This window comes from Corvus cornix, chromosome 9 (genome assembly GCF_000738735.6).
Source record: "Corvus cornix cornix isolate S_Up_H32 chromosome 9, ASM73873v5, whole genome shotgun sequence".
NCBI classification, from domain to species: domain Eukaryota; kingdom Metazoa; phylum Chordata; class Aves; order Passeriformes; family Corvidae; genus Corvus; species Corvus cornix.
This window is the reverse complement of record NC_046339.1, coordinates 436,959-454,262: the sequence shown is the minus strand read 5'-3', so window position 1 is coordinate 454,262 and position 17,304 is coordinate 436,959. Positions and strand designations below refer to the sequence as shown.

The window sequence follows — 17,304 nt, the reverse complement described above, 5'->3', positions numbered from 1 at the left end:
GACTCACTGGGGACTAAATCAGATTTGTTTAGAGCAAAAGCTGCTCAGAGCAAAAATAACCAACCTAATAAAGGCAGGTTGGCAGGAGCTGTCAGGCGGCCCGAGCAGTCTGCGCTCACAGCCAGCCCGGGATGCAGCGCAGCTGCACAAGCAGGAGATGGCGACAGTCCCTCGGCCAGTGCCTCACACACAGCAGGACCTTCCTTTTAATACACACACACAAAAAAAAGGGGGTTGACAAGAAAACCCTGAAAATGCAGCACTCAAATAACAAGATTAAGGTCTGTATGAGAACATCTTTGATAAATTTTTCCACTGAAAGAAGGGTTTCTTCTATTTTTTTTTTAACATTATTGGTTTAGGTTTAGATTTTGGTTTATGAATAATTAAGAAGTTGAAATGTAAGTACGATAATACCTGGATTAACACAAGTATTATAAAACCGCTTACATTGTTCAGGGGAGAACATTTCTGGAAAGGAAGACAGGATATTTTGGGTATTTATCCTACTTTAAATAAAAATACTTTACATGACTAAAATACCACAGATAAACCCTGTTTCCCAATCAGCTCTGTAAGAAAACTGTTGACACACACCAGACTAGTTCTGGGACCAAATCTACCATCTTGCACCCTAAGCAGTCTCCATGCACATACAAAACCATATTAAGAGAACCATTCTGGGGACTGGGTTGCATAGTTTAAATTCTCACAAGCACCAAATTAAATGGAATGATACTATTTAGGACTGGAAGATCAGTTCTGTATGCAGACATTCCTAACCAAAGACTGTCCTCTTAGGTCTTATATGGTTAAAGCAAATCAAGACTGAGTGCTTCTGGTCTCCCTTTTACAAGCGTAAATCACCAAGCGTTTATGGCTTGTTAAGTTGTGCCTGGTACTTGCTGTGTTAAATTCACAGTGACCTTTTTCCAGGTGGATTTCCACACAAGCCCAGCAAAGCCCAAAGAGCCACTTGAGTGGCAATATCCCTGTTTGTCCCTAGCCAGAGGACACTAAAGGCAGGTGAGGAGACAGCAGACCAGGCATGCAGGGCCGGGATTTGCCCTGGCACAGGGTGGAGCTGATGGCGCAGCGCAGGGGTGGCTGCAGACAGATGGGCACCTGCAGCCCTCAGTGCTGTGTGCCCTCCTGACAGGATGCACATATACCACCTTTCTCACTACCCACTTATTTTTTTACTAAAGGATGGATTTTCATGGTGTTTCCTCCTAGGAGAGACACTACTGCTGATCCCACATAAGAGCTTTCCACCAAAAAATCTATTACCCAAAGCAGCCACATTCAGGTGATGGGATGATGCCCTTCAAAGCACAGGAAGTGTAGTTTCTGGAAAGTGTAGTCCCAGCAGTGGGATATCCATATGAAATCTGGGAAGGGAAGACACGGCCATGCAGCACAGAGGCCAGCCAGGACCCCCCTGCACTGCAGCCTGACCCCTCGGCTGCAGACAACACTCCACTGAAAAATCACCCCAAGAGCAGTTTACTTTACTTGACAGGGTGTGTCTGTGATAATCCTCCATCACTGGCTTGTACACACACTCACATACATGACAGCTCTTTGAAGATGCTGTTTGTGAAGTATTTTCCCAGGGCTAAAAAGGAATTATACAATATCCCAAGCCCCAAATACCAGATAACTATATTTAATTTATCCAGATTTGACATGGAATTTTGGTCTCTAAAAGTTCATCTTGAAAGAAAAAGCTACAAGGAAGTTGTACGGAAAGTCTCAGGCCCTGACCTAGCTCTGCCCTTTCAGAGAGCCACATCAGGACAGACATGGATATAAACTGTGGCTGTACAGTCCCAGAGTCCCATTTTTCAGAGGAAACAGAGTTTTCTGTGTGGAAGTACAACAGCAGATCTGACCCAAGAATGCAAGAAGCAATTCCTGAACAATTGAACAATTCATGAACATTTGGGATTTTTTACATTCAGGAAGATTTGCATTACAGTGTTTGTAGTTCAAATGTGATTATATTTTACATACTCTGATGGAACAGCCCAGGCAGAACTCTCCATGCCAGGGCATTATTGTGGGAGAAATGCGATTTGAACCCGTACTCAGAGCCAGCTGCAGATCGCTACAGGCGCAGGACTTTTGTCACTACATACATTTTGTCCTCTTCTTCTGTGGTTTCTCTAGTAATGACCCTTCCTGTGACTTTCCACCAGTGCAGCTTCACGGGAATCTTAAAAAAGGAAACTAAACCCACCCAAATTTCTAAAAATCTGTCTTTGCATTGGCACCCACCAGCCTCTCATGATGGATTAAGCAGTGGGAAAGCACTGATAGGCAGCGTGGCTGTGACAGGCTCACCCAGCCGTGCATCAGTGCTGGAAACATAAAACTGTGAAGAAAATGAAGAACTCAACATGCAAGGGAGCCCATGGTGCAAACACAATGCAGATGGAGATCTTGTGGTTTGTGTTAACCAGAAATGCTTTGTAAACCAAGTCCACCACCTACCTGTACATAAATTCTGTACAATGCACCCACAAACACTGAAAGGTTTGACCACAGTCCCACCCACAGAACTCTGCACATTAGTGGTTACTAAAGTATAAAAGATACCCCCATTTTGCATCTAACTGGGGGATGAGAATTCAACACAAAATTGCAGGGACAGATCCATGGGTTCATCCTCCTCACCCTCCCCAGAAGAGACACCATTTGATGAGTTTTTGTCCTCGTCTGTGCTGAGTGTTGACCCATATATTAGGCTTGTGATCAAGAAACTTGTGACCAGATATTAACCTTGTGAGCAGAAATGGTGGAAAGATGAGAAAAAGGGAAAAAAAAAACGAAAGAAAAAAGAGAAAAAGGTATTTGTTATTCGTGCCGTTTTCAAGGAGAGTTTATCTTGCACACAAAAGGAAATCACGAGCTCCCCATTTCCTGAAAAGGTTACAGATGTAGAATGTATGACTCTGAAATCAGAAAATGAGGTACTTTAAACACAATTATATTTTGAGAAAGACACACAGGAGAAACTGCAAAAATTATGGAGATGATCTTTTAAGTACAAACGTGCAACTAGAAAAATGGTTGGCTGTGGCTGAAAGAAAAGAGAACCAGCTCCAAGAAAGCCTACTTTGATTAAGTAAGAAAAATTACTTAATCAAATCTCACATGAAGCATTTTCTAATTCAGTCTAGCACAGTCCCCTCCCCCTCCCTCAGTGCTCCTCTGGATCTCCTGCCACCCCGTAAGGTAAAACATCTGTGTGGGAGCAGCAGTGGTGCCACCTGAACACGGACATGGGCTTGGGGAGTGAGCTCCAGGCAAATCCTTGTAAGGCCTCAGAAGGCTGTTCCACGAGGATGCACAGACATCCACCCATCACCCAAACAAAACTGAGCAGAAAAGATTTGCTGGCAGATTTGACAGGGTAAAAACCCAACTAGAAGTCCTGCAATACTTTTGTAATTAGCTGGCCTTCCAGGGGGATTATCCTAGTAAAATACTTGTCTTGTTCATCTTGCTTTTAGCAATTCCCAGAGCTTGGCCACTGATACACTACGATCTGCCTGATTTCATGTTCAGTAGGGCTGGAAGCACTGACAGCTCTGTTAGCAGGTCTGCAAAGGGCACAGGTTTGACCCGTAGTCACAGATACCACTTCCACATGGCAATGGCTTGGTGCAGTAAGATCCTGCACTTAGAACACAAGTCAGGACCCACCACCCCCACTTCTGTCAGCAAAGACTGCAGAGCTGCCACCCCACCCCGCACTGCTGTCACCAGACACGTGAGGAACCAAATCACCACCAGTCTTTTTGTCACCAGACGTGCTGGGACACGGCAGCAGAGTTCTCCCCTCTCTGGCTCTGCGCTCTCCTGCTCTGGGACCCAAGTCCATCAGCACGATCCTACAAAAGGATTCCTTTCTTAGGCCCTGAGCTCAGACAAAGTGTTAAAAGCTTCTCTTAATACAACCACCAGCAGTAGGGAATTTTGGATTCTGGGGGAACAAGCAGATTTGAATGGCTAAAGGTAAAATACATTATTGGTTTGTTCTTAAGCCACCTAAAGTGCATGGTAAAGTGTGGGGCCATCTAGTAACCATGCTCACTGCCTGCTTTCTAACCCTTTAGAAACAGCAGCCACATCTTTAGATCCTTAAACATTCGATTTGGCTGGCATTTTGGAAAAATACCCATGTTTGTATAACAGAGCAACCCTTCGGCTTGCCCTGCTGGCCAGAGTCATTCCAACAGGGTGAAACTGTACACAGAGCTCAGGCACCCCACCCACCCCTTAAGCCCTTAATCCTCTGCCCTGGACAACTGCTTACTTCTCACTGCAGAAAATTATCTGTGCTGCAACATTTAATCCATCACAGAATGGCATCTTACACTGGAAACACTGCACTACCCCTGCCTTTGGGGCTTCCTCAGAGTGCACACTCCACTTCCTCACTGCATGCAGCTCTCTGACTGATGTGCTTGGTTCTAGTTTAACAATTCTAAACAAGGTTCAGCCAAGAATGACATTTCAGACCAAAAAGCACAGCCATGCCATTAAGAAAACCTACAAAAACAGAATTTCAGAATACAAAGTATGAACATCTAAAGTACAAAACTACTCACACACACACACAACCTTTGATCCACTCAATCTGCCAGGACCATGCACTGATCAAATTAGGTAACAAACTTGACAGTACGTGAAATGTTTTGTTTTATTTGCATTTGGGTTTTGTTTCAAATAGAAAGACTGTCATCAGACACCCCAAATAAATAAATACAACAGACTAAAATAAACAATACACCAGAAAAATAATACATCATATCAAAGCACAGTGAGAGGGAGACAGGCAACATCCCCAACAGGCCAGACACTGATGGCTGTTTACAGCCACCAGAACAGCCTTGGACATTTAACATGGAAAGGTGAACTTGCAGGTTGTTCAAAACTTTTTATCCTTTACCTCAATGCATTAACACACACAAAGATGTGGTCTTCATTCACCACTCAAGGCAAACACCATTATCTTTATTCCTTTCTGAGCAATGAAGTTGGTGAGTTACAGTCATTGCAAGCCTGAGCAGCACCGTCATGCTGCCCCTTCAGAGGCTCACTACGTTTATTTTAAATAGATTGGGTTCTGCTCCCCAAAAATACTTTGCAAAGCACAGAAAACAACCCTGAACTGTGTAAGAACTAAATGGCCGCTTCTGAGTTCAACCTCAAGAAATTTCCCCTCTAGAAAGAAGGAACACAGCCTTCCGTTCAGAGGCAGACCGTGTCCAACAACTGTTTCGTACTCTCATCCTGGGGGTGCAATTCCATTACAGAAGTAGTAAGTAGAGCCAAACAGAAATTGTTCCAAAAACATCTCATGAAATGTCAGTGGGAATTGCTCTGAAAGTCACGGGACCAGGCACAGCAACCAGGGTTGACAGGAAGCCTGGGCATGCAGAGAATGTGGGATGTTCCCTGGAGCTCTGGTGTTTGCTGTGTCCCTAAAAAGCCAGATGGCCTTTCCAACACAACTGATGGAAATCCACTGCAGCACCCACCTGCTGACTTTGATCCAAGTTACTCAGTATAAATGAGTTGCATCATGCTCTAAGGAAGCCACAAATGCAGTGGTGGTGTTGCTTTCTTCAGAGCAATGAAGTCAGCACAAGGCAAGAGCTTGTTAAACATTCCCTCACCCCACCAGCCCCAGCAGGGCTCATTTGCAGAGCCCCAGCACACCAATCAAAGACAAGGAGAGGCATCAGGGATGTGCCATGCCCAAGCTGTTTGCCAGAGCCTCATGCTGGGCTGAGCAGGGGCAGCATTGCCAGGGCTGGCGAGGACGCGATGCCGCACTTTGTGTCTCAGAGCACTCTCTGCTTTTGCTTGGGGGAAGGGAGCAGCAGGAGGAGGGATGGGAAAGAATATCCAAACCACTATGACCTGAACAGATTTATCTGCTTTACGTCATCACAGACCTGCTGCTAGGTGGCACAAGGGCAACTCAGGATCTGATCTGAGGCTCCAGGAGAGGAAATGGGTGTCAGAGAGCACTGAGGACCCCTTTTAAGCCAGGTGGAATTTTCCAAGTCAGACTCTCCATCCACATCCAGTCTTTCAAATAGGGAATAATAAACAGACAATCAAATCCCAAAGATGCACCATGCCTGCATGTTGCCCCACCAGAGCCCAGCCCTGCAGTGACACATTTGTCGTTTTAGCCCATGGGAAAGGCCACTTCCATCACACACAGACTGGCAAAGTGCTGGCAGCAGACTCAAGTCATGATTTTTCTGATGAATCAGCAAAAAAGCCTATTCACCTCTTTGCTAAATGCTCAATCACTTGAAATAATGGTAATAACTTCTGAATGTTTCAGCTATTTTTTCCAAATTTCCTTTTTCCTGAGCCTCCCTTAACAGAAGTTGTGGGGTGGTGCATGTAAAGTGAGAACTGCCCATGGGAGTGAGAGATTCCATTGAGGATGGTGAACAATTCTGCTTTGCCAAAAGTTCCTCATACCCTTTATTTTACATGTTTCTCTTTAAAACTCACTTGTCTTGGCAGACTGCACTTCTGTTCCTCTCCTGCAAGGATTCCATCTGGACACAAATGGAACAATCCTTATTTTAATTTAGAGGTTAGATGAGGAAGCTGTTGGAAAAAGTTTGTTGTAGGTCACACTCTGAAAGCTGACCTTGGTCCCAAAAGGGATGTTGAGGCTTCTGCTGCCGCTTCTGGGGAGAGGACACAATCAAAAAGAAAACCAAGTGAGTTGAGGTTTTGGGCTATTTTAGAGTTAATTACAAACTCTGCCTTGGAGAGCCAACGCTTTTGAAACCGAAGCCTTATCTGATTCACTCCCCTCATCCCTGCTTCAAGCAATGACCATAGGGTGCATGGGAAGAGAGGAAGAGTTTGGCTGACTGGCGCCTTCTGGGGAGCACCTGAGAAGTCTCGTGCACCGTTCTGCCTGATCCGTACGGGAAGCATGAAACTGTCAGTGAAACCAACACCCAAACCCATCACCCCGAAGCCATTAATTGACCACTACAGCTTTGAGCTGCGAGTCTCAGGATCCAGAGAGGGGCAAGAGTACTGACAAGAATGTACAGACAATTCTGCCTCTCAAGATACCCCCTTATTGCACTGAGAGATATTCAATGAAATCTGGGGAAGGAAGGGACTAGAGGCTCAGGGTAACTCACAATGGCCCCAAGTAAAGGATGTGGACATGGCAGCGACCTGCAGGGAGAAGGTATATGCATTTCCCCATGCCTTTGGGCCCTTCTACACAGATAAACCCTCACAGAAGCAAAGTCCATGAGGAATTGTGTATTTTCTGTAGTGTTTGGGTGACACACTGTCAAGCAGAGCTCAAGTCCTGCACTAAATGTTTACTAGTTCTAAGGTACACAACGTACATATTTCACAATTTTTAAATAAACATTTAAACCTCAATTTATCTCCCCAAACCTCTGCTCTCTCTCAGAATATACTCGTTTCCTACATCCACAGAGAAAATATTAGTTCTTCTATTACCATACATTTCCACTAACTCTGTGTTTGATTTCAAAACCTCCCAGAAAACTTACAGGACGAACAGGAAGGGAGAAAGCCAAGCAGGTGTTTAAGGTTAAAAGAAAAGGACAAAAAAGAAGAGAAAGGAAACAGCCAAACACCAAAGACTCATCATGTATCCCCAGAATCCCTCTCCCAGCCTGAGCACGCCCTGAGCAGGCACCACACAAGCCCGTGGCTCCAGTTCAAAACCTCCCATGCACAGAGCCGCAGCTCTCAGGGCAGGATGCGTCACAGGAAAGGTCGCAGCCAGCCCTGGGAACAGTTTAGGAAAAGCAAACTCCAGCCCTGCAGTTCAGACCGCTCACTGCTGTGCCAGCTGCACTCGTGTCTCTCCTGAAAGCTGCTCAGCGCTGCTCTCCAAGGAGCTGCCCGGGCCAGCTGCAGGCTGAGAGCCCGGCCACAGCTGGGCAGGGGCACGGCTCGGCTCCCCAGCCCTTCCCCTTTCTGCTCCGAAATCGCCGCACGGGCTGCGCTGCGAGCAGCCCCGGGAGCGGCTCCCGGCTGTTTCCCGTGCCCCGGCAGCTGCGGAGGACTCTCGGCGTGGCACAGCAGAAGAGGGACCACACACACCATCCCACGCTTCTGTCCAGGTGAGACACCGCCTCCCATCACCTGCTCCTGCCCCTGCCAACGCCCCGAACATCCTCGGGTATTTTTAAGTAACTGCCACTGCAATTTTACTTTTTAAATTGGCAAATGAGGTGAACATCCATACGTTCTGCAAACCACTAACAACTAATAGCACAAACGAGCAGTTTTAACTAACTAACTAACTACAGAAGCAGGTACAGAAACTATTGTTTCAGCCGTGAGGCTGAGCTGTGGATATTTTTCTTAAGCAACTACTTTTAATTTATGACTGAGAAAATGTAACTATACGAAACTCATAGTTTAAAACATCAGAAAACAGAATTTAAAATAAAATATTTGAATGACAAATGCTACTATTAAAATATAATATTAAAGGGGAAAACTTCCTTGAGCCACATTTTACTACTTTTAAAAACCCAGTTTTAGGACAACGAAACTAGTAATCATTAAAACATTTTACTGACCCAGGGCTCTGGTTTTAGCTGGGATAGAGTTAATTTTCTCCCAGTAGCTGGTACAGAAGTGGGTTTGGGTTTGGGATGAGAATGATGTTGGTAACACTCTGATGGTTTAGCTGTTGATGAGCAGGGCTTGCACCAGGTCAAGGACTTCCCAGCTTCTCATGCCCTGCCAGTGCAGAGGGGCACACCAGGACAGCTGAGCCACTTGTTTTTCTTGGGGTTTCTCTCTCTCCTTGTTATTTTTCTTCATTACAATCTATTATTATCATTGTTGTTGTTATTCAGTTCTTAAAATATTCTTACCTGATTCTAACATTTCCTCTCACATCCACCACTCCCTAATTCCAACACAATAACTGATGTGAGATAGGAAGGATCTCACTGGGGGAATTTTGAGACTTAACTAAAAAAAATGAGTATTTGAGTTAGATCTGAAAATTATGCTATGTGCAAAAAGCTCAAAGCATTGCCCAGGTTTCCATCTGAGTATCAGGGTTTACACAGATACTTCACAGACTACAATCTTGTAAGGCTAAAAGCATGCTCAGAATAATGCAGACTCTAAAAATCAGAAATAAAAAGAGAATGAAAAACTTAGCTTATCAGGAAGACAAAGCTGCTAAATTTCAGGTTTCAAAATAGCACAGAGCCTGCTGGACAGGAAGAAGAAATGAAACAGTTACTGGTGGTTTTTACAAGACAGAAATACAATTCTGCCCTTGAGGTGTCCTGACACTGTGCCCAAAGGAGCCCACGGCTTTAATGGGAAATACACAACCTTATCTCCTCTACTCTGCGTACCTGTTGGCTCTCCTCTCCGTGTCCTTCAGAGCTCCAGAAGTTCATTGCAGGTGCCAAGAGAACATCACGGATGATCTACCTGATGTAATAACTGTGGTCGCCGACTGCTGCCTCCTCGCTACAACTTCCTGGGTTTTGCCTTTCTGGATCAGAAGTGGGATGTCCTGTTAATGTGCACAGAGTCATCTGCCCACCTGTCCTTCCCCTTAGCAGCTGCAGACAGAACACACCCCAGTGTCACCAGGCTCACAGGGGCACTGCTACTCACAGGGCCACAGCCACAGTGACAGCCACAGGACACATGTCCATTCTCAGCCACTGTCAGAGGCAACGCAAGGAGCAGCTGAGCAGAGACACAGCTTTCTGTGTCCTCTGTCCTTGCACACCACACCTGAGGGGTCTAGAAAGCAAGAGCTGGAAGACAAGGACGAGACACTGCAGTGGTTACTGCTGCCATGCCCAAGGAAGGGAGCACTGGGCACCGCCACGTCCAGTGCCATGGCAGGTACTCCCCTGCTGCTTCCTGCAACAGGAATGCGACTTAATTTCTTCTGTCATCCTAATCTCAGGATTCATCCCATTTTTCTCCACTACATTCTATGACAAACAGGAACAACTACCACCCAACATGCCACTTTCAGAGGCTAAAATAGCCCGTTAGTGTATTTTGCATACTTTTATTCTCTTAAGTATTAAAACCCAGACATTGCCCTATGACAAATGTCATAATAAAAACAGTATCATGAAATTTTAGTCTCTTGGCAAACTTGCAACAAGTCAAATGCACCAACATATCTCCACAGTCACCGCAAGCACTGCCTTCCAGAGGAGACCAGCAATTCCAGCCAGGGACCCCGAGTGTCTCCACCTGGCACACACCCCACAGGCTGCCAGCCTGGGCTCCTCTGTGGGGACACAGAGAAGGGTCAGAGCAGCCCTGACCACACGCAGACCAACAAGTGCCCCAGCATTTGGGGGAGTGGCTTCCCTCAGCCAACCCTGCCTGGCCCCCAACACCCTCGGGGTGCACCCCACAGTGCACAGCAGAGCTCCCAGACCCTGTGCTCCTGAGCCTCACCACCCTTCTACCCCACAGGGACACCCACAGCAGCTTTCCCACTGGATTACACCAGCGTGGCCAGCACTGCAAGTTCAACCAGTACTAACATTCCCACCACATTAGAGAGAAAATCTTAAAATAAGATTCTTCTTTTAGCACACTCAGCACAACTTGCAATGGCTGTGGTGTGAGTTGTGCTTCCTCCTTCTCCAGCTTCCTCCTAACATCAGAGGTACCATCTGGCATGATCACCTCCCCTGATTAACTCCATTTTGCTGTTCAAAAAAGATTTCTGGTGATAGTGACCACTGCCACAGTTCCTGACCCTGTAACTGTATTACATATTTATTAAACAGCTGCATTAGTTTCCATAAATAGCTAAAATGTGTACTTGGAACTACACAACCGCTTGTAAAGTCAGGGTAAATCAATAAATAAGTAAAACTACTTCTAAATATATTCTTAAGTTCAGTAAAGCAGGGTGAACTTTGAAACTTGACAGACAAGTTACGGAAGTCAAGAATTGCCTTAAATGCTACTGTGGAAGAGTCACAGTGGGCAGCACAAGAGTCTGACCTCAGAAGGGACTGAGCACTTTAATGGTTTCTGCAGCTTCCCTTTCGTGTGTTTTGCCAAGACAACATGATATGCAAGCTGGGAATGGTCAGAACTTTTCTACATCTTATCCAATCAATCTTGATCATCTGGTGAATCAAGTTTGCTGGTTTTGCACAACTAGCTGACATTATTAACACAGAATCACTGTACTTTATGCTGGCCCAAGCATTCAAACAAGAACAGCTGCTTGAGTACGAAAGGCTGTTGTGACCCCCCTCCCAAATGCTGGCACTAACATGTACCCTCTGCCTCCCGCCAGCAGCCTCTACAGGAGCCACCCTGGGCCCCACGGCTGACAGAGGGGACAGGCCAGGAAGGTGACAGTGTTTGCAGTCAGTGCTGAACTATTCACAGCAGTAGGATAAGGCCCTCCAAAAAGAGCTGAGCGTGACAAGGTGACAAAAAGAACAGCAATAACTGACCATGAACACAGAGCTGCGACGCTCAGCAGGGGGACACGGGAGCCTCCAGCCTCACCCGTGCAGTGACAGGGTTTAGCTCGAACATGACTGCTCCATGGCTCTGTCCCCAACCATTTCTGAAGTCTGAGCACTGATCAGGTGGTGTGCTGTGACACCACAGGTTTACATTGTCAGATAGGACTGTATCCTCTGTCTCTCCCACAGGTCTCCCAGCAAGAGCAGAGGCTCTGTGCCTGAGAATGGACAGCGCTCTAGACCCTTAGCAAAGTACCCCAGCAGGCAACTGAGGCAAGGTAAGGACATGCCAATGATATGGAAAGATGTACAGAGTCTGGCCTGACCGGTGGCCCCCTCTCAAGGACAGAGGGTTGATAAATCTGCTGGTGTCAAATGTAAAATTTGTCTAGGGTGTCCTCCATTCTGCACAGGCACAACAGACTTTACAAAGACTTGATGTCCACATCTCTAGTCACACAGTTCTGAAACAATCCTTTGTTGTATGATGCCTCAGCACAAAACATACTTCATGAACTTCCTACACAATTTAATATCTACCCCCAAGTCCAAGCACAGAAAAACCCACCTCTGTGTTCTCGGCTACAGAAAACCCTACAGAGAAGGAACAAGTTCTTAACACACCATGTGCAGAGAGAAGGTCCTGCTGAGACAGCCTGGAGGGAGAAAGTGAACAGGGACACAGCAGAAGAGAAGAGTTTTTAAATACAGTGTGTTACTATTTAAATAAAAATGCCATTTGCTATTAGTGCTTTCCAGAAGATCCTTCTAATTTCAGCAGTATCACCCCAAGCTCTACCCACAAAACCTCCCAGCCCTAACATGCCTTTTCATGTGGTAGTTTAATACCTGCTTTCCAAATCATCTTTTCTTTTAAAATCCCAGCCAGACAAAAACAAATGCCTTGATGACTAGAGCTGAAACACAAAGACAGGATGGCTGCTGCTCTGGTGGGAGAATGACGAGGAAGAGGTTAAGTGGAGGCTTTGGGTGTGCACAGGGGTCTCCATGTTCCTCTCATCCATGCAGGTTCCAGGACACACCTAAGCTGATCAGCCTTTACACCATCTGCAAGAGGTATAGAAAACAATACACCAAAGGAGATGGTTTTACCTACTTGAGAGAAAATGTCCATTTCTAGCTATTGCAAGGTTGCATTCAGGCTCCAACCTGCTCCACAGAGACATCAGCTACTGACTCAGAACTGGGGATAAAAGGAAATTATTTATTTTCTATAAGACAAGATGGGTTTTTTCCCAGCTTTAAGGCACATATTTTCCAGTTGCCCAGGGTTTCACTTGCCAAATACAGCAGCATTATATTTATATCTATATTTGTTCTGCCCTCCCCACAGAGGATAATCCACCCCCACAAACATTCTGGCAAAGAAAAGCAGACAGCAGATGTGATTTCTTCTTGGAGATCTTTTAAAATGTAAATCTGACTGACTTGCGAAGGCAACTCAAGCTCCCACATTACAAACTACCACACAGACACACTCCTGTGTGCTGGGCTGCTGGAAGTTTAAAGCAAACTCTGCCAGCTGCACATGCGAGTTCCTTGCAAGGGAACACTGGGACATATTGGCGTACGCTGGCTATCTCCACACTTGACTAACAGAAGAGGAGTTTTTACAGAACTTTTTGACCAGGAATATTCATATCCCTCATGCTTCATGGTAAGTCAATGCCAAAAATAGTGGTCCTTAAACACATCTCATTAACCGTTTGAGTCACCAGATCGCTGTGGGTCAGTCCCAGCTCACAGCACGTGGGCTCATGCTTGCAGGAAAGGGGCAGCCCTGGGCTGGAAGGCAACAGGCTAAAGTCAAACAGGGAAGCAATTGGATCCTCTGTTCACAGCAGCAACATGCCCTTGAACATCACTGTAAAGTGAGACGACACCACTCAGAAAATTCTTTGCATTCCCCACTGGGAATGCTGCGGTGTGGGAACGTGGTCATTTCTGAGAGGCACACCAAGTTCATTTGGAAGTGAGAGCAGAAAACTTAGAATAGTTAGCAGAAAGCCCAGCACCACCCTGTCCTACTGATATACTCTCTTCTCTGCTTCTAGGAATGAAGATACTGTAAGATGTTCAACTCCAGCACCAACTCCTCGGGACACAACTGCAGCCACAGCACGGTGATAACTACAACAGTCATTCCACTGCTCTACTGCTTCATCTTCCTCGCAGGGCTCTCGCTCAATGCCGTGGCAGCCTGGGTCTTCCTTTACGTTTCCAGCACAAAGAGTTTTATTGTCTACCTCAAAAACATCGCTGTGGCCGATCTCCTCATGAGCCTGACATTTCCTTTCAAAATCCTTGCCGATTCAGAAATTGCTCCTCCAGAGCTCAACCTGTTCGTGTGCAGATACTCCGCGGTTGTGTTCTACATGAACATGTACATTGGGATCACCTTTTTTGGCCTCATAGGGTTTGACAGATACTACAAAATCGTAAAGCCTTTGTTCACCTCTTTTGTTCACACAGTTAACTACAGCAAGGTGGTCTCTATAATCATATGGCTATTATTAATGATTATGTCATTTCCAAATATGATTTTAACTAATGAAATCACTAAAGACAATTACTCCAGAAAATGTATAGGTCTTAAAAGTGAGCTTGGCAGACAGTGGCACAAAGCAACAACTTATATTTGCACAGGGATTTTCTGGGTTGTTTTTTTTCTGCTAATCGTATTTTACACTTCTATATCCAAAAAAATATACAGTTCTTACAAAAAATTCCGGAGGAACTCAGAGGTGGCCAAGAGAAAAACCAGCCGGAACATATTCACCATCATGTTTGTGTTTGTCGTTTGCTTTGCGCCTTACCACCTCTGCAGGACCCCATACACCCTGAGCCAGACCAGCTCCCAGTTCACCTGCCAGTCCCAAAAATTGCTGTACTACGCCAAGGAGTTCACTCTGGTGCTGTCTGCTGCAAATGTCTGCCTCGACCCCATTATTTATTTTTTCCTCTGCCTCCCCTTTAGAGAAAAGCTGTATCAAAAACTGCATCTCAAACTTAAAGCTTCGAGTGAGGTTGAAATTTCCAAATCCAGAAGATCAAATACACTTCGGGAAAGTATAAACATCGTGTAGGTTTGTGTCTCTACAATAATGCACATTTCAGGAAGTTATTCATGAATGCAAATGTCCCAAAGAAACGGAGCACATGACAACCAGCAACAAACAGAAGAAGGGTTTCAGCATAACACCGGGTGCTATTTCTCTGTCTAAACTCATTATTGCATGTGCCAATATATTCACTACATGCTGTTTCAGCTGATGCCATGATTGCATTAGGGTGTGACATGACTCATCTGGATCTCAAAAATAGAGAGAGGAGTACCTGGAATGGCACATTTTGGAGCTCCAGGCCGTGGGTCTCTGAAAGGACCATCCAACAGACCCAAAACCACACCAATCTGCTTCTCTGGCCATACAGGAACAGAACACATCCACACCAAACTGTAGCAACTCCCTCGCCACTGGTGCAGGAGGAGGCAAGAACATCCTGGAGCCGTGTGGGAACACACAGGTACAGCTGTCTAGAAACTCTGGTACATTTAAACCCAGAAAGAATGGTTTGCTGGTTTTCCCATGATTTTTATACAGCAGTAAAGCATTTCTGTCTGTACCACAGTAACTGCTGAAAGCCACCAACCTCCTCTATACAAATATAATCTCTTTTATAACTTTCTTTTTCAGAACAGCTTTTTTTTTAAAAATTGATTTTATCATTGTACAGGGAAAACCTACCAGGGCCTCAAGTATCCACTAAAGCTTTCAGACAGTGGCTGTGGAAGCTGAATGTCTTCATTTTACTTAACAAAGAAGCTATAGGAACAGAAATAACGTGTCCTTCACTGTTCTGCAACTGCATTTTATTCTAGTCCAAACAGATCTAAGGGTGAAAAATTTTAAAACATTTGGTCCTTGCACCTTCTCCAAGGCTGTGGGTAACTGCTCTTGATCCAAGACCACTGGTCAGCAGCAGCAGGATTCTACCACTCCACAGGATTGTACTCCAGCTAAAGGTCTGGACACCTCCACTGGGCTCACACACAGCTTTGCGCAGCAAGTTCAGCTCCATGTATTTCCCACCAACCAGCAGAGCGGTTCCAGCCTGATCCAGTGAGCACCAGTACCCCACGCCTGGGGCAGCCTGGGTGTCCATCGGACTGTGGGAGCTGGGGGTCACCAGCCCAAACCTGCCCACAGCAACTACAGGAGAAGGCTGTATTCTGGTTGTGTTTGTTAAAGAAAACACATAAAAGATTATTTATATGGTTCTTTCAGAGCTCCCTGACTCTGTCAGACTGAGGCTCTGCAGGCTCTGCCCTCCAAGCAAGGGAACTGGCCTGCTGGAGAAGGGAATCTGGTGCTTTGTGGGAGATCTTTTGTCATTTATGGCAAAAACCTTCGGTTCCCTACATGGCAGGGCTTGGTATTTGCCGACATAAATTTACATAGCTGTGGCTGTGAAAGATCACTGGCACAGACAGATGGAAACACTTCCAGAATATATATTTAAATAACTTTTTTATTGCTTTGCAAGCTTTGAAAAAATTATTTATATTGTGTAATTGTTTCACACCTCACCAGATTACTGATATTAGAATGACAAGAATCTACATGCAGGCACCAGGGGCGCAGATGGTGATCAACACCCATGTTCAAAAGGAATGCTACATTTCCAGCTTTTCATTCATGTTGAAAAAATCCTCCTCCAAGAGCTTCCCTAGTCAGGAAATGGTTCCATGCCCCTGATCCTGCTGCAATCCCACCCTGTGAGCGACAAGTCCCAAGTAATACCAGCGTCAAACCACACCTCTGTTCCATCTCCTCGGCCTTGCTCCTTACTTTGCTGGATGAACTGAGGCCAATTTTTTTCCAGCACTGGGTAAATTAATCCTTTCACATCTTTCCCAGCATATCATGCCTCAGATACCCCAAGCCAGCTCCTCACACACTCAGGGAACTCATGTTCCAATATCTGTTCTCTTCCCAAAATACTTCTGCAGGAAGGGCAGACCATTATGCAGTAAAGTTTTGCCGAACCATCACTTTGTCTTTTTAGGCCTAGAAAGTTCCCTGAGCTGTAAACTGACTGCAGAAAATGGGAAACCAACTGACAGAGACACACAGACAGGAACAACTGCCAGTGCTGTAGACTGGGTTTAAGAAAACCTTACAGGTATAGGAAGATCAGCTTTACATGAGCAGAACACCATAAAATGAGTCCATGTTTGCTCACAACTGGACACAGGATCATTCCAGATTACGAAGCTTTGCAAACATTTCGACATATATGGTCTGAACTTTCAGTTTATGACTAAACGTAAAACCAGACATTCTTCATCTGTTCCTCCACAAAGCTCTGGTGCAGGGTTTGTAAATTCCTGTGGATTCTCAACTACAACCAAGGGCCACCATTTGGAGTTTCAGTATTGGCTGTCAGTACCTCACCCCCAGCATGGTGTCAGATCTTTTCTCATCTTTTCCAAAACCAACCAATCAACCAACCAAAAAAATAAATATTTCCCCAACTTCCCTAATGTGTCATTTTTATTTTTAATAGTGCTTGGAAAATACCCAAATACTTAGAATGTTCATTGCAATCAGCAGAATCCCTAGGTGCCCTCAAATCTGCCAGCTAAGGTGTAACTCTAAAACAAACACCCTGAGATTCCCAGAACCTAGGATTTCATGCAGGAGTGTTAAAATGAACGAGGACCAACTACATTGCA

At 45.4% G+C, this 17,304-nt stretch overlaps 2 protein-coding genes across 3 annotated transcripts in view; one reads left to right on the top strand and one right to left on the bottom strand.

The window, feature by feature from the left end:
• Window positions 1–17,304, bottom strand: part of MED12L (mediator complex subunit 12L) — a 102,132-nt gene that overhangs the window by 53,240 nt on the left and 31,588 nt on the right. The window lies entirely within an intron of this gene.
• Window positions 7,918–17,107, top strand: P2RY14 (purinergic receptor P2Y14). 2 transcript variants are annotated; one of them, XM_010397460.3, is made up of 4 exons: window positions 7,918–8,168; window positions 11,736–11,824; window positions 12,901–13,224; window positions 13,622–17,107. In XM_010397460.3, the coding sequence occupies exon 4, from the start codon at window positions 13,640–13,642 to the stop codon at window positions 14,651–14,653; it is 1,014 nt and encodes a 337-aa protein (XP_010395762.1). In that variant the 5' UTR covers window positions 7,918–8,168; window positions 11,736–11,824; window positions 12,901–13,224; window positions 13,622–13,639; the 3' UTR covers window positions 14,654–17,107. The 2 variants fall into 2 exon arrangements, with proteins under 2 accessions (XP_010395762.1, XP_010395763.1); XM_010397461.3 differs by lacking the exon at window positions 12,901–13,224.

What these genes read in the sequence shown, in the direction of transcription:
- P2RY14 (XM_010397461.3), top strand. Translation starts at nt 13,640, where the DNA reads ATGTTCAACTCCAGCACCAACTCCTCGGGACACAACTGCAGCCACAGC.